The sequence below is a fragment of the Sander lucioperca genome, chromosome 2 (assembly GCF_008315115.2).
Source record: "Sander lucioperca isolate FBNREF2018 chromosome 2, SLUC_FBN_1.2, whole genome shotgun sequence".
NCBI lineage: Eukaryota > Metazoa > Chordata > Actinopteri > Perciformes > Percidae > Sander > Sander lucioperca.
The window spans coordinates 25884036-25900454 of NC_050174.1; the positions used below are offsets into that span (position 1 = coordinate 25884036).

The following is a 16419-nucleotide window of genomic DNA, read 5'->3' on the forward strand; positions in this document are numbered from 1 at the left end:
ATCAGAGTGTTGCACAAAACCCCCCAAGGAGCCGTTCCAGCAGAACTCAGAGCTATTTCATCCCTAAGTTGCCTCTCTCCTTCACTGAGTCACTCCTGGAACTGCAGTGCTTAGCCATGCTAGTGGGTCCTCTACTCCCTGCCTCTTTTTGGCCCTCAAGTGAGCCTCAAGTCTGGCCTAGTGAGAAGTGACTAATTGTCTTAAGTTGTTAGTGTGCCTGGAATGAGATCCACTTCAATCTACGACAGGGTGCACAATAATTTGGGTTCTCTCTTCCTCCTGCTCCCCCCTCTCTCTCTCTCTTTCTCTGTCCTTGCAGCAGATTTACCCCTTCTGCTTCTCAAGCTACTGAGCTGTAAAATTGAGTGGACGGCAGGCAGGATAAAGAATGAGACCTGGCATCGTGGACGCACTAACCTTGAGGAGGGCCACTGCTGCTGGCTGCACCTAAAGAGATGGAGACAGAACGTCAGCCATATTGGACTGAGGAAGGTTAAAAAATGAGGAGGGAAGAAAGACCAAAAGGTAGAGTGAAAAGGTGGAGACCCTTGCTGAAGAAACAATAGGACAGCTTGGTAAAGCAGGACTAAATCAGCACGAGCATGGACATACACACTACAAATACATGACGGGGTGACAGAAAGAGAAAAGGGATCAGGTATTATTTAAACTGACCTTGTCTCTTAAGTTCCTTGTTATTCCTCATCTCCATATTTACTTTTTAATAGACTATGTAATGTCCAGCCCTGTTAATCCTTTAGCTACTGTAGTGTACCTATCAACCTTTGGAAATCATGCTGAACACTTAAAATGTCTACAAAACAAAACGTACATTTTTTTGTGTGAAAACATAATTAAGCATTATAAAGCAAGCAAAATATAGCAGTTCTTACAAAACTATCCTTCGTTATGAAATCAACTCGTATAGCCACTCTTGTAAGGAATCTGAGCAATCAATTACTATGAATCACAAATACACTAGCTGCAGTTTAGATGTGAACAAATGGAGCCTCAGTCCCTTACAGATGATATTAGCGCTCTGAGCTGCTCTCTCTCCACGAGAGATTAAGCAGGTTTGTACTCTCCCAGGCGGGCAGCGCTCCCCCCTCCAGGGTGCTGCACTATCATTTGCAGGAAAATTACTTCAGTAATGAAGAATCCAGGCCCATAAATCCTCATGGCCTCACCTTCCTTCGCCTCCCAAGTCTCGCTGAACAGCTAGTAAAAATTCCCTTTAAAAAATTCATAGCGCAATTTTGCTCAAATCCCTCCCAGCAAGCACAATTATGGAACTTTCATCTCAATTGATTTATGTCCTGGGCTAAGAGAGGGGGTGCATGTGTTGGAGAGGGGTGAGCGGTTGTGAAGGGGGAGAAAAAAACAAGTGGTAAATCATTGTTTTTAAAAGGGAAGGCGTAAGGTCCTTTGTCACTTTGACAACACTTTACATGTGTGTTGTAGTGCATGTGACGGAGAGGTGCATGGATAAGGGGAGGAGGAAGAGGGAAAGGGAACGTCTGAAGGGGTTTGAAAGCAGGATTGAAATGGCAAAAAAGGAGGAAGAGGATGGGAGGGAGATGGGGGGTGAAAGGAGCGGTATTCCACTTGATTAATAACACTAATCAAATTATACAGTGTTTCACTGTGCCCTGAAATCTGGGGCTATAATGTCCTCTAATGGCGAGGTTCATGGAGCTAAACTTCAGAGGGAAAACACGGTGCTGACTGCTGCATGCCTTAATGAAGGCAGTAAAACATCCATTTCCAGAAGCCATGAAATGAAAGGCAAGATTGTAGATGTGCACCCAGTGGCTCTCCCACTGCAAAAAAAAATGGAAGGCTGTTAACACAAAAGACAGTGTCGGAGAGAGAGAGAGAGAGAGAGAGAGAGAGAGAGAGACACAGACACACACACACACACACACACACACACACACACACACACACACACACACACACACACACACACACACACACATACACACACACAGAAAGACACAAGACCTTACCAAGAGAAATGAGGGAAAGAATAGTACAAGAGAAGAGATTTAAAGGGCAAGAACACCAAGAGTAAGGGGATATAAAAAGAAAAGGGATGATGAAGTGAGGATAGAAAGACGGATTGGTAGATGCTCTCAGTGCTTTATTTCCAAAGAAGTTCTCTGCTGGCATGAAGGCAATCTGTGTCTGCTGATTATGGATGAGCCAGGCTGCTTTACTATGTCTGTTAAACTTAGTGCTGCTGACAGCAGCCACAATTCATCCCTATTTAGTTGCTGATGCACCTAACCACAGCATCCTCCCCCTCATCCATCTCAATACCACTCCATTAGAGTATTCCCTCTGTCCATCCAGGCATGCATTCTGTTGATCCATCTATCTATCCGTATTTCCATTTGTCTATCCAGTCACGTGTGCATTCGTCTATCCAGTCAACTTTCCATCCAACCCTCTGTCCCTCTGTCTGTCCACCCATCTATCAATTCAACCTATGTGGCGTCAAAACAATATTGTTCTGACCTCAGCTGTCAGCGAGTTGCTGTAGGTGAGAGGTTAGCTTGTTGTTTCTAGGCATTATGCCACGAGACAGTGGCACACTTTATGTCCGACATCAAAATCTAAGCACAACACGTAAAGATCACTATGGCTCTAGTCACAAAGTGAAGTCCTGCAGCAAAAAAGTCTGCTGCACTAAAACTAGCTGAAATTCCAGACACTTAAAATTCTTACAAAAGCATTATGGTTTACATTTAATCTACTAAATTGCACATGCTACAAACAATCAAATCAGCCTTTGCATCTTGAATAACGCACATGTTGTTTGTAGTCCTTGGGGCAAAATTTCATCTGGAGAGCAATGGGGTGGGGGGAGAGAACAACAAAGCTGAGAAAACACAGATTGCTATTGTTATTATCATCATAATTACAGTTGTGCTTATCATGCAAGCAGCCTCAATCAGGATGAAATACAGTTTCATTTGGTGCAGCTTCCTGTTTTGACTGGCTTGAGTTTGGGAACCACACACTTGGCTGGTGTGCCAAAAACTCAATCAGGCGCAATTACATAGCCATCAGATAGAAATGTAATTGATTTGAAAGCTGACATGAGATATAACTACATTACAGTGGAGGCACCGTGGGGAGGCTCCTTGGGGACAGGGCCTACGGGGAGCTCATTACCGCCAAGGTTTTGAATTATTGAGTGCTAAGGCACTGACATTGAGGAATAGAGGCGAACGATTGGCTGTTACAACTCAGCAAGTGTTTATCTCGACTTACAGCAACCTAAGACATCTGAAGAAGTGATCTGCCCGTGCATGAATATTGCAAGGGGAGAAGTTGTAATGGTTCATAATTGAAAGGGTTCAGGCCAAGGTAGCGTCTGGGGCAGCACATCATGCCTGCTATTTCCATATTTAGTATTTGTTATGGGTTCAACTAACAAAACTACAATATCAGGTCCTGCCTGTGGGTCCTTTCCAAAGCAATATCACTACCTCGTCCTTGGGTCACATATTTAGCGCTTTGGTTAGCATTTAGTTTTTGGAAGCATCACATGTCACACCCAACCCTGCACAATGAGAGCTGTGTTAGCTCTGCATGGTGCTTTCCAAAATGTACTTTCCCTTAATTAAACTGTGCTTGTGTTGCCTAGCTTGGTTGTTGCAGAGCTTGCTGGTTAGTTTAACAGAGAAACTAGAAGAAACATGGTGCTTTATGTTAATTTGTCTGTCTTTTTTTTAAGTAATGCAACCAGTCCTATTATTTTAGCAGACACATTTTAGGTGTTTCCACTTTAGAGCTTTACAGACACAAAGAGCTTAAAATTAGGTTGCAGCCTCTCTTGGGATGGAGGGGGTGAAGAAGCACATCTGCCCCGACCCTGACCACCAGCCTATGGGTCTTCCCTGAAATGCCGAAGGGTGACTGGTGAGAGGATAAAGATATAAGTCACTGTAGAGGGGCCTCAGCGTCCCCCAGGAAAGTGGCGACTGCCTACCTCTGGGAGAGCTATGCCCCCTAGGCTTCTGCCACTGATCTCACTCTGTCTCTTTCTCTCTTGCTACCACTCTAGTCTCTCTCTTCACACAGCCCTCCTGTGAGCTTTCTCACAAAAATGAGAACTCAATTAATTCAGGCGAAATGAGGACGAGGGCGGAGGAGGCCTAGGGAGTCCAGAGAGACAGAGAACAAGCAAGAGAGGGAAGCCTAACAGAGCTGCACGTCGATCCGCGGCCTGGAAACGGCAAACAGAGCATGGGGTTGGCTGTGCATGTGCATTAAGTCTTTAGCCAAGTTAATCTTGTCTGCAGTTTAAACATGGGCTGATGAACGAACGCTCCTCATTAAAGAAGGGGATGCTGGGTAAATATAGACGGGTCAGAGGGAGAAGAGAAAAGAGCAAAAGCCTGAAAGAGATGAAGACAGAGCAGAGATGATTAAAGACATGCTGACACTCAATCCCCTGCATGTTGTTTATCACATGGATGCAGGGAGGGTCTCACAGTTCACTGACTGACATTCTAGCTCTCATGACACGACGGTGACAGACGCTGTAGATGTAAAATTACAGTTGTAAGTGTCGTCTTACAATAACCTACATAGCATTGGGGATAAACAAACTGTGGTGTGAAAAAGGGCCGCATGTATTTCAGTTTATGAATGTGACCTATGACCTATGACCCTGTGAACAAGGACCTCATGCTAGACAACAGTCATCAATCTTGAGTGAGCCCGGTCACCCTGCCTAATGCTATATTAGGGTGCTACATGCCACCGCACAGCTCAGCTAATTTTCTCATAGCCTTGCAGAAAAACTGGCAGAAAACCAGCTGTTAGCAGGGGCTGTCGCCAGGTTTGAGGTCACTAGCGCATACACACATGCACACACACACGCACACATTCTACGCACACACAAAATATGTGATATGAGGTAGCACACTGCAGTATTTCCAGCAGCTACATATGCTAAATAGGCTTAAAACGAATTCACATTGCAGCCACCTTTGCTTCATCTAGATTGTTGCTTAAAGTACACAACTGTTTCTGCATTTGTCACAGAGAACAAAAAAAACAACAAATAAGAACAAATGACCCATTTTTACCAGAAGACAACTTGTAAGCTGTGAGATGTCGTCTCCAATGCGATGGTGTTATAAAAGTAACCACTTCCCTATGACAGAGTGTGAATCGCCCAGCGTTCGGGAATATTTTTATGTTCAGTGTTGACTGCAGTGCATATATTGCTATGTTTTACCAGTCCCAACTCTAGGACAAGGCTAGTAAAATAGGCGAGTCAGATAGTGCCAAATTTTCATAGGATAAATACCGTGCATGTAAGGAGCCAGGGGGGATTGTGGCAAATGTGTTTCCAAAAAAAAAATCAGTCTGCCACTAGCACTTAGAGTGATTGAATAGCCTGTAAACAGAAGCAGCAGACTTGCTTGACGCTCTCTGGGAGACATTAATATAGTTGTGCTTCCAGGAGCTGAAGGGAAGGAAGGAGGTGGGGCGCTGAAGTTCATGAACTAAACAGCGAGAGCAGGAGCTTTTAAAATGACCCTGTCTCTGCACTAGGCCTCGTCTCTGAAGTGAAACTACAGAGTAAAAGCACAAGACTGTTGAGTTCAGTATATCAAGTCAGTCATAAGACACCCTTGGTCAATGGCTGATAGTGTTCCTCACATTAGCCCAAATTAAAATTAGATTCATCTTTAACAATCTCATTAAAAACAGCCATATGATGACATGATCCATATTCTCCTCTGCAAACCCCTGAGAGAGAATGAATTCTCTTTTGTTCATGGTGCTCGTTTTTTTTCTAGCAGGCCAGCATCTTTCCCATCTAGAAAATTCATCACAGTCACAGATCATTTTTTCCCCAGACATATGTCCAATTAAGAAATTCTGGAGACTGCATATAGTGTTGTTTTTTTTTTTTTTGTTTTTTTAAGATTATTTTTTGGGGCTTTTCCCTTTATTTTTGAAAATGGATAGACATGAAAGGGGGAGAGAGATGGGGGATGACACGCAGCAAAGGGCAGCAGGTCGGATTCGAACCCTGCGTCGTTGCAGGACTCAGCCAACATGGGGCGAATGCTCTTACTGGGTGAGCTAGAGGTCACCCCATAGTGTTGTTGTTGTAGCAGGTCCAATCAGAGGCGATATGAGCATGAAAATGAATTAAGCACACAATTTAGCACTTTAGTTGAAGGCATGTCGTTGTGTCTTCACCACACATCAGCTGACATTGATACTATATTGAGCCAAAGGATATTACACCAATAACAACCTAAAAGAAAGGCCGGGTTTTTCCGTGACCCGAGTTTGAGGTTCTAATGAACAGAGGCATGGAGCTTTTCACTGCGAGGCAAACAACTAATCATTTGTTATTTGGTCAAAAATACATCCGGTGTCTTCCAAAGTCCTGGCAGAAACAGGATTGACAACAAAACCAACCCACTTTCTTAATGTCAGCTCTCAGGTGAATAATAATAATTATTTCTTTGACACAGTGTCAATTTCCAAAGAACTCTAACAGGAAGGAGAAGCAGTGACTATTCAAACTCTGCAGCTACAGCAGTTTCGTTGGTGGTGAGCCGTTGTGAAAATGTGAGAAAAACCACAACCTATGTGCCTATTGTGCAAACATGTAAAACCACAAAGGGTGCTGTGAGTTGCTAAAAGATCCGGCTATCTCTATATGGGGTTAAGCCACAACCCAACACAAACTGAAGCTTCGTCGTGTGAAAAGAAACACATACGTTTAGTGTTCTAGCTTCTGACAGCGGTACATACACAACTTGATAAATGAGTGGAGAAACATAGTGAATGCAGATGCTTCCGCAGATAAGAGAGCATGAGAGTTCAACTAAATTTGTTCATAATGATGTAAATGATATGCTATGGCCTTTGTAGTGACCAGATCTTAACCCAGGAGGAGCATTGATGCTGTTCTGGAGGCCTGTGGTAGCATGCCACCTTGCTAAGACACTTTCTGTTGAATACAATTGCTCCTTTAGCCAAAAAAAAGCCCCCAAAAAACAAAGAATCTGACAGACAATAGACATGTACATCATGTGTCTGACAATAAAGCGCTTAGACACACACAATCACCAGACACCTGCACCACATGTCTTCTGACCCGAACATGAAACCAGTACAAGAAACACTATGCAACCATTTGGTTTTGTTTGTCCTCCTGGGGCCGTCTTGGCTCTCAGAAACCCTACCCTGGCATTCGCTCTAATCCCCAGAGAATCAAATGCCGGGCCAGCAGCGTACAGATAAAGCACCAGGTGATTGCATAGCTGTGACAGACCACCGTAGAAGTCTCCAAACGTTGTCCCGCTGACACTGCCAATTCGACGGTCCTTCTCCTGTTCTCCACTTGGCCTCAAGGGTAGCCCCCTGTATCAACTTACATCTAGCTGTTTACCTCCGAATAACCAGAGCCGCATCAACTCCAACTGATTCAATTGAGCAGAATTGCACACAGTTCATTGGCTTTTGGCTGGCGCTGGCGGAGTAGATGACAGCGGTGTGTGGAGCCGGAGAGTATCAGTTGACCCAGACTAATTATTCATAAGGCCTTGTTGTGATGGCTGCTGCTCCGGTAAGGTCAAGCAGGAGCGGCTAAGAGGAAAACAAAAACATTTCCCACTAAAACGGAGTTGACACCGCTGGGTATCTACTGAAAACTATGAAAGAAAAAATTACATTACTAAGACTGAGCTCTCCGTGTGCCATTGTAAGTGGATAGCAGCGTGACAGCTATACATTCCCGACTGGAGCTTGTGTTTGATACAATGGAGGATATGATATGAGAGGGGCACTCATGCATGGCTGAAAGGAGAATGTTGCAGCTCCTTAAATAATAGTACACTCTGTGTCCTCACACCCACAGGCAGGCATTGCCTTGAAATTTGTAATTACAGTCATTGTGATGTTGACAAATGGGCCTCCAATACGCTCTTCAACGGTAAAAAATACAGGTTGTGTTACCCATTAGGGGATCTACTAAAAGCATCCGTTGACAAAGCTTTAATTTATCAGCTCTTAGATGGGCACAAAATGTCCAGATGTCTGCAAAAATATTCAGAATAATACTAATGAGCAGTCTTTGACTGAGGCATGAACTCAATGACTTCTGCAAGGAAAAGTGAGAGAACACTCTCATACTCTATAGGCTCAGATGAACTGCTTTTCCCCTCTATTTACAATCAAAATGAAGCACAGAAATGTGTCCCCACAAGCGCGCGCACGCACACACACACACACACACACACACACACACACACACACACACACACACACACACACACACACAGCCCACTTATGAGCAAGCACAATAGTGTGGCAATTAGTGGCTAGAGAGGAAGAATGCTGGATCGGTTACAGTTGTTGAATGTTAATTACAGCGTTTTACGGCATTGAGGAGATAACGAGTTCGCGCCTGGTGACAGCAGCGACACGTCCTTTAACGAGAGCCGTGGAAATTTATGAAACTTGAGATCAGGGACAATGAGGCGTTACTGGCTTGTCAGACACTCTCCTGCTCACCCTCCCTTTGTCCTAATGAAGGCAGACACTTGTTTCTTCCTCTTCTCCGCTCGTTCCAGCGCTGTTAGCCTGGGATGATTATTGTTCAAGGTAAAACTCAACTGATTGGGATTCTGTCCTTGTCCTTACCTTATCATTTCACATCATCAGCTTGTGTTACAGTTAAAATAAGCAGCAAACATGTGGACACATCAAGGCCAAAGATAAACATGGGGTCATATTACAGATAACTCCCTGTCTGGGGCAGGAAACACAGCCGGTAGCCAGACAAAATGTGAGTGACCATTCATTCTCGTCTATCTGAATAGCGAGGGATCAAGAGCTTGGTGAAATCCGAGGGGTTAATATGGTCATGTTGTGAAGCCTGGTTTGGAATTTGGGTTAATGGAATCATTGATAGGGCTCAGCTGTAATGCCAGCAGCGCTTAAGAGGATCCTACTGCATGATTTAAACAAATCCTGGGACATTCTCCAAAGTTTCCCCCACTGACCCTGGCAAGACTTTTTGAGACAGACAGACAGACAGACAGACAGACACAGACACAGACACAGACACACACACACACACACACACACACACACACACAGACACAGACACAGACACAGACACACAGACACACACACACACACACACACACACACACACACACACACAGAAGTCTGAGGATACAGTCTACACAGCCTCTGCTAACCAGAATCCCGCAGGCTGTATCAACAGCATAAATGTTTTTTTATAGAATATTACATCAGTTACACTAGGGTAAACGTAGGCCCCAATGGAAATATTAGGCCTAATAAACACATTAGAGAGAGCCTGTTTTCTTTTTTCCTGGCAAATTACTCTGAAACATGGGAGCAAGAATGTACAGTAAAGCATGGGATTCTTGAGATTGTAGTTCATGTCTAGACTTGGACCTGACAAACATAAAACCTCAGAGTGCACTATGCCTAGCCCTAAACTAGTGATTTATATCTGCATCAAAGTATCCTGACTTACTGCTAATTTAGCTATACTACAAATAGGGCTGCAAGAACAATGTTTGTGAGAATGTAAATGTACTCCTAATCACCACAGAAAAGCTGCTGACCTGCTACCAATACTTGTGGTGGAAAAAAGAGTCTTGTATGTGGGCTGCAACCTCGATTAGGAGGAGGGACTAGCCTACTGGAGAGAGCAAGAGAAGATCTTTTAAAACCACAGAAGACGAGGCGCCTAGGATGGTGTTCAGATGTCAATAAAAACAGGTGTTAACCAGTTTATCTAAGCTCTTAACATCTTAGATAATCCCAGCCTGGATCCTAGAGGGATCCGGCTCTGGAATACTAATGCTTAGGATGCACCGTTAAATCGCACAGTTGAGATTTAACACAGAGTTGAAGGCTGGGTTTGAGTGGTACTGCTGCTACAGGCTGTCAACGCCCAATTTGCATCTGCTGGCTAATTACCAAGGATTGAAAAATATGGGATGTTCACGTATAGACAATACTTGGTTGTGAGAAAAAAAAAGTAATGTTTTCTGCTATATCATCAGAAGTGTGATTGAAACAAATATGATTACCATGGTTAGAAATGAGTCATTATAGTATAAGTGACATTTCATTTAAGATGCATTCTAAATACGTTTATCATTCGGCTACTTATCGCTAATGACGATCAACAACAGAATTCAGTTCTCTCTCAACTCTTCATCTGTCTTCCTTTCATGTGTGCCTACCGTGGAACATTAACATTATATGTTTGTCCACACAGACAGCATGCTGCTGCTGCGGCGTCGCTACTGCCAGCCCTACAGTATCTTTCTACACTGAGTATGCCTTTGAAAATGGCCATCAATAATAGGTTTCATTTCATTTCATTATAAATGTAATTTATATTTGTTCTAGAGAGAAAAAGGTCAAGAAGCGTGTGCATTTTCCACAACACTGTCCTGCAAATATTTCACAATAAAAGCCTTGTGCAAACAAATGGAGATTATGTCCACAGAAACACTAGAGTGCTTTTAATTTGAAATGGAAAAAGGAAGTGTTGAGTTAAAAAAAATATATATTTTCTTTCATGTCTGTGACATATTCTACAGAAGGACATTGAGACTGTAGTGAAAGGAGAGAGTGAAATATGTTGCACATGTTGCCTGCCAATAAACAGTTGTCAACTCATGATACTTTCTCATCGCTTAATTTTAATACCTAATATACAATTTTGTTAGCCTGGGTAAACCCTGACGAACTTCCGGGAAATTTGAGATTTGCTCTGCAAGTCAGTCTGGCCAAGAGCCCATTCAAGCCCATTTCCAATGTCCCCAAAATCGAGGCACCAATCACAACCGCTGAGGCGGGCTTTATGTGATGACGATAGCGCAGCAACGGCAAGCAGCTTTTTGTTTACATTCAACATGACGGCTACCGAAGTGCAGCATCACCCGGATCGTTGGTCTGATTGGTTGAAGGACTATCCAATTGCGCCCAGAGGCATTTGAGCGGCGTCCGTTGGTGACGCCCCTTTGGAAATTAACTGTCAATGAACCTTCCCCAGACCCCCTCTCAGTTACAACTGAGAAGGGTCTGGTGTCAACCAGGCTACAGGTTTGTTAAAAAATAGTTACAGTTAATAACTAAATAATGCTACAAATAGCCCCTGTGATCTGTGATTTTATCTGACAGAAATATGTCTACACATATGCAGAGGTTAGCGGCTGTAGAAATGGTATGACGATGACTGAACAACTCCCACTTGTGGAGAATCTGCAGCCTGCTAAACAGGAAGGAGCTTCACATCTATTTAATCTGTTTTTGACAACAACAGGTTTTTCTTAAAAAGTTCTCTGAAAGTGCTAAATCATTTCAAAGAACTGCAGCTCCAAACACTATGCCGAAAGTTTCTTTGTTATAATTGTCGACACTGAGGGGCAAAAAGATACATCAAAGAACTGAACCAGTGAATGTGCTCATTCTTCTGCTAAACTTATCTCGACACAAACAGATAGCACCCAAAGCAAAGGTGCAATCACACCTAAAACCAAAAAAAGCACAACTTCACATGGTAGAATGTGCCCAAAGAAGAATCAGCAACAAACATGGTCTCGCCTTGCAAATAAAACTCCTCAGTGTACAAACACACCCCGTCTCACCCTGAAACCACTACCATGTTGTGAAAAGCCCCGTATCAAAGATGACACCTCTGTTTCGACAAATTATAAATAAACGAATGCAACACTCATCTGTTTCACTTAATCGACTTTGAATGCATCACCTCGCCTGCTCCATACATTCATAGACTTTCCTACATGCCACCCCATAATCAAATCAGCATCTGGTGTCAGGATGGCTTGCGGTTCAGGGTGTTCTCATTTGTAAACACCACCTGCCAGTTCTCACTCCACTTCACTCACTGGGTGACATTAGCGCAAGCGTGAAATGTGATTTTGCGTCGAGCAAACCTCTGCACTGAGCACATCTGAGTCTGCCCACCTGGAAAGCAGGCATGAATAATCTACGGTCACCTAAGTCAGAGCGAGTTGTCATGCATAAGACACTAGCCAGACAGCGGCAGCAACACAGTCCTGCAGGATAAACTGTGTTAAGTTCAGTTGATTTCATCCTGGCTGATGGAATTATTTCATGTTAAGCCTGTGTTATTTCCTAATTCAGTGTACTTCCTGTACAAACTATTATGCTGGTGACATATTACATACAGTTAAAGTAGCAGTAACACAAAAGAATTTAATAAAAACACTAGGGGCCCTATTTTAATGATCTGAGCGCACGGCGTGAAGTGCCTGGCGCAGGTGCGTTCAGGGCGTGTCCAAATCCAATTTTGCTAGTTTGATGGTGGAAAAAAGGGTCATTGCGCCGGGTGCATGGTTCTAAAGGGTTGTACTTAGTGTCTTCATTAATCAGAGGTGTGTTTTGGGCGTAACATGCAATCAACCAATCAGAGATCATCTCCCATTCCCTTTAAAAGCCAGGCGCGTTTGGACCTTGGAGCATTGCTATTATGATGGAGGATTAGCACCGTAATATTTTTATTTTTAATCTTTTGCATGTGTGTGTTCTGCTGTGCTTCCCTGTATGTGTAACAAGCATAGTGGGCGTGCACTGTGCATAAGTCTAGGAGCATTTTACTAATTTGCTGTTAAAATAACAATGAAATGCTGCGTTATTGACTGTAGACCAGGTTTTTGTTGGTCAATGGCACGATCACATTCCACTGCCTCAAGATAGCAATACTCCCAGAATGCACCTGAACACACCTCCCTGTAAGACCAGCACGCCCATGGGTGCAAAGATGGGCGCAGGTGCGTTTGCTATTTAAACGACGCGGTCGCTGGACGGGAAACTGACAACTGCATCGGTCTTAAACTAGCAAAGACACTTGCGTCGGGCTTTGCGCTGAGCTGAGCCCTAGGAGTTGCATGATTGAGAAACAAATACAAAATGTAAAGGCTTTTCATTTTCTTTTTTGGTAACTCCCTTAAAATTAGGATAGGGGCGCCTGGATAGCTCACCTGGTAGAGCATGAACCCCATGTACAAAGGCTCAGTCCTTGTCGCAGCTGCCGCAGGTTCAACTCTGCCCTGCGGGCCCCTTTGTTGCATGTCGCTCCCCCTCTCTCACCCTTTTCACATCTTCAGCTGTCCTATATAATAAAGGCCTAAAATGCCCAAGAAAATAATCTAAAAAAGAAAAAAAAAAATAGGATAGATCCACATTCTTGCATTTCCCCTTGTTGACCACTGTAGTTGCTCCGCCACAAAGCTGTCACAAGGCCCCTGTTAAACAGACACATTCAGCTATTGATGCAAAGCCTTAAAGCGCCACACAATCCAAGAAGATCAATCATAAGCCAATGTATGCTCGTTGGTCAGGTTTGGTTAATACGACGCCGCTTCATGCCTTCTACATGATCACACATAATGCAATCAGATTTCCATCGACAGAGGGCTTTAGCTATGATTAGATTTCCCCGTGGGGGCAAAAAAGACACACATAGATATTCACTGCTCAGCACTCTACACCTGCTTTACAGCGTACACCAAGTGCACTGTAACATGGAAGACCAGACACATCGTCGTTAAATTTCCAGCGTCTTGCCTTTTGATGAATGTCAACAAAGCAGTTAGCACGGAGGAAATGAGAAAAAAAGAGAGAGAGAGAGAGAGAGGACAGGAGAGGAGAGGAGAGGAGAGGAGAGGAGAGGAGAGGGGGGTGGGGAACACACAATTATAAAAGCTTCATTTCTTCAGAGAACCATAAAGTCTCGTCCCAGAAGGGCAGCTGAGCACAAATCAATTTCTTTCAGTCGATTACAAGCACTGAGGTTCTAACCTTCATTTGTGAGTCTAATACTCTAACAGTTATGTAGAACACATACCAATTAAGCAATTCTGCTGGAATAAGAGGGCCGTGAACTGACGCGATTATGGAGGCCGGGCCCCTGGGGAGATCGGGTTATCAGCTCAGGGGCAGGGAACACGATGGGAGCAGGGCAGGAAAGAAAGGGGGAGAAAGATGGCGACCGTAGAAGAAAGAAGCCCAGGAAAAAGTCATTTATTAAGTCTAATACTCTGTGAAATGTCCCCATGGTAATAAGGCGGGGATATTGCGTTAATATCAGGGAGCCATGCAGAAAAGGTCACTCGATATCTGTACCGCCCACCGGGGTCGTGCTGATGGGAGCTGCTCAAACACATCTGATAATGCTCTCAGCGTCGGCGCTCTGCACCAGAGGTCGAGAGGATGGGAGCTTGGGAAAAGATGCCATTTGTGGAAATTGCACTGATGTACCGCTGTGCTCTGACACAATTCCCACTGCTGGCTTTTTTATGTGCAGACAGCTATACGGTGTTGAGTGAATGGAATAAGCATGATGACACCCAGTCAAAGATTATCAACCATACATGTACAGTATAGCTCTGTGGCACATTATATTATTATATGCTTTCCAATTAAGGTTTAATTTTGCAATCGTTTGTCTCCACAATGACATGAACACACAGGAAAGGCAGCCATCTTTCTGATTTTCAATATCTGTTTGCACACAGGCTCATGAAAGGAAACGCATTAGAGGCACTCTCCATCTTTCTATTGTCACAAGCTAAATCTGATGCCATTTTCCTCTCGATTTAAAGAGCCGGGATGCATCTCTGCAGATATGTGGAGATCAACACATTGTCATTCACTGCTGAGGCGCACCTTAACCACCGCCCTCCCTGCCAGAAGATTTATGGTAATTGATAGCATGTGATAGGATGCAGCCTATAAACCCATGTGAGGTATGTGTTTCTATGGTAACCCTTCCCTCTATTCGCTAGCCCTATGCGCCTTGGTGTTTTACTTTTTCCCCTGCATTGTAGGCGCTGTCTATTTGGATGCCAGTGGTAGGAATGAGATGCAGATTTCTGGCAAAGCAGAGACACAGATGTTTCCTCATTGCCTTTTAATCTCCCATTCCCTCAGCGCCTGGCGAGAAACACTCCCCCTTTAGAATGGTAATTGGACGAGATGAATAATAAACAAAACGAAAACAGACCGATGTTTATAAGGAGCATTTTAACACTTTGGAATGATCATGCTTTATGGCTATTATTAGCACAGAGACAAAAGCAAGTGCAGCTTCCTCTGGGAATAATAAAAGGTCTGAGCTTTAACTTGTCTAATCAGTAGGAGACCTATCAGGGTCTGGTAGAAGATGACAATGTTTTGCTCATTAGAGCAGAGCAGTTCATAGTCTATCACTGATTTCCTCCCTGTTGCCCAAAGTCGGCACTTATACAACACAGCAGCCATCTGAGACCAAGCATTCATATGATTTTATGTTTCTTCATCCACATCTTCTGCTTTTTCTAATTGTCTGGCTTCCATATGTATACCACATGCACAATAAAACCACACTAAAAGCAAACTGTGGCTTGGTAGATTCATTGCTTGTAAATTTAAGATAATGATTTCATTAAGTGTTGCCTGGCCCAATGTCATATGGCGAACACTTTTCCTCCGTCTCCCAGCCAGCCAAAAATCCTCCTCCATTTCAGTAGGTGCTCCGCATGTTTGCTGACAGCACTGAGATAAATGTGGATATTTCAACAACGTGTGATATCAGAGAACCGGCTATTTGCATTAAAAACCTGTCCCTCATTCTCCCCGGAGAGCTTTATTACAAGAGGATATTTCAAATGCTATCAAATGTGCCAAACATTTACTTTGATAACTCCATCAGATGGCTCCCTGGGTTTAATGGTAGCAATCTGAGGCACACGCCTAAAGCACAGACAATAATGGCGGGGGGAAATACGAGGAAGGGATGAATAAAATCTCTTTTAAAAGTTCATAAATAATGCACCTTGCACACTGGAGAGTTGTTGCCTATTTAACTATGCATGCCTCTTCCTGGTTTCTGTGCTCGCAGAGACACAAACACAGCATGTATTGTGGGTCAACATGACAGCACAGGAGGAGGACAACCTAGGGCTCCATCAATCCTCTCAGCCTTGGCCTCCCACCCACGTGGAGCAACTACCCCCCCTCCCCACTGCAAATCTCCAGCCACAGGATGACTGCACCACCTACTGTATTTTCTGGCTGTGCTGAAAAACATAATGGCAAATAGGGAAATCTAGCGAATGACCGAGCGCTTGCCAAAATAAGGGAGAAGATTGGAGAAAACGGGAGGAAAACAAAGTGCAGGACTAATTATCCAATTAATGTGCAATTAAGCCCACGCAGGCTAATGGTCTGTGTTGGATTTGGTAATAGCTCTACCAGACTGAGGAGCCTATTAAACTCAATGTAGACTGTGGAGCAGACAGACTCAAACCCTGTCTCGTTGAATTGGCCCGATAGTCAGATGTTACAATTACA

The 16419-nt window shown here is 43.8% G+C and overlaps 1 protein-coding gene across 14 annotated transcripts in view; it reads right to left on the reverse strand.

The window, feature by feature from the left end:
• fbrsl1 (fibrosin-like 1) overlaps positions 1 to 16419 on the reverse strand; it is a 318377-nt gene that overhangs the window by 105343 nt on the left and 196615 nt on the right. For 11 of the 14 annotated variants that reach the window (XM_035995470.1, XM_035995454.1, XM_035995460.1 and 8 more), the window contains one exon: positions 418 to 447. The exons of the other annotated variants lie outside the window; for them this stretch is intronic. In XM_035995470.1, the coding sequence (XP_035851363.1) occupies positions 418 to 447 (30 nt within the window). The remainder of the gene's footprint in view (positions 1 to 417; positions 448 to 16419) is intronic. 14 annotated transcript variants of the gene reach the window in all.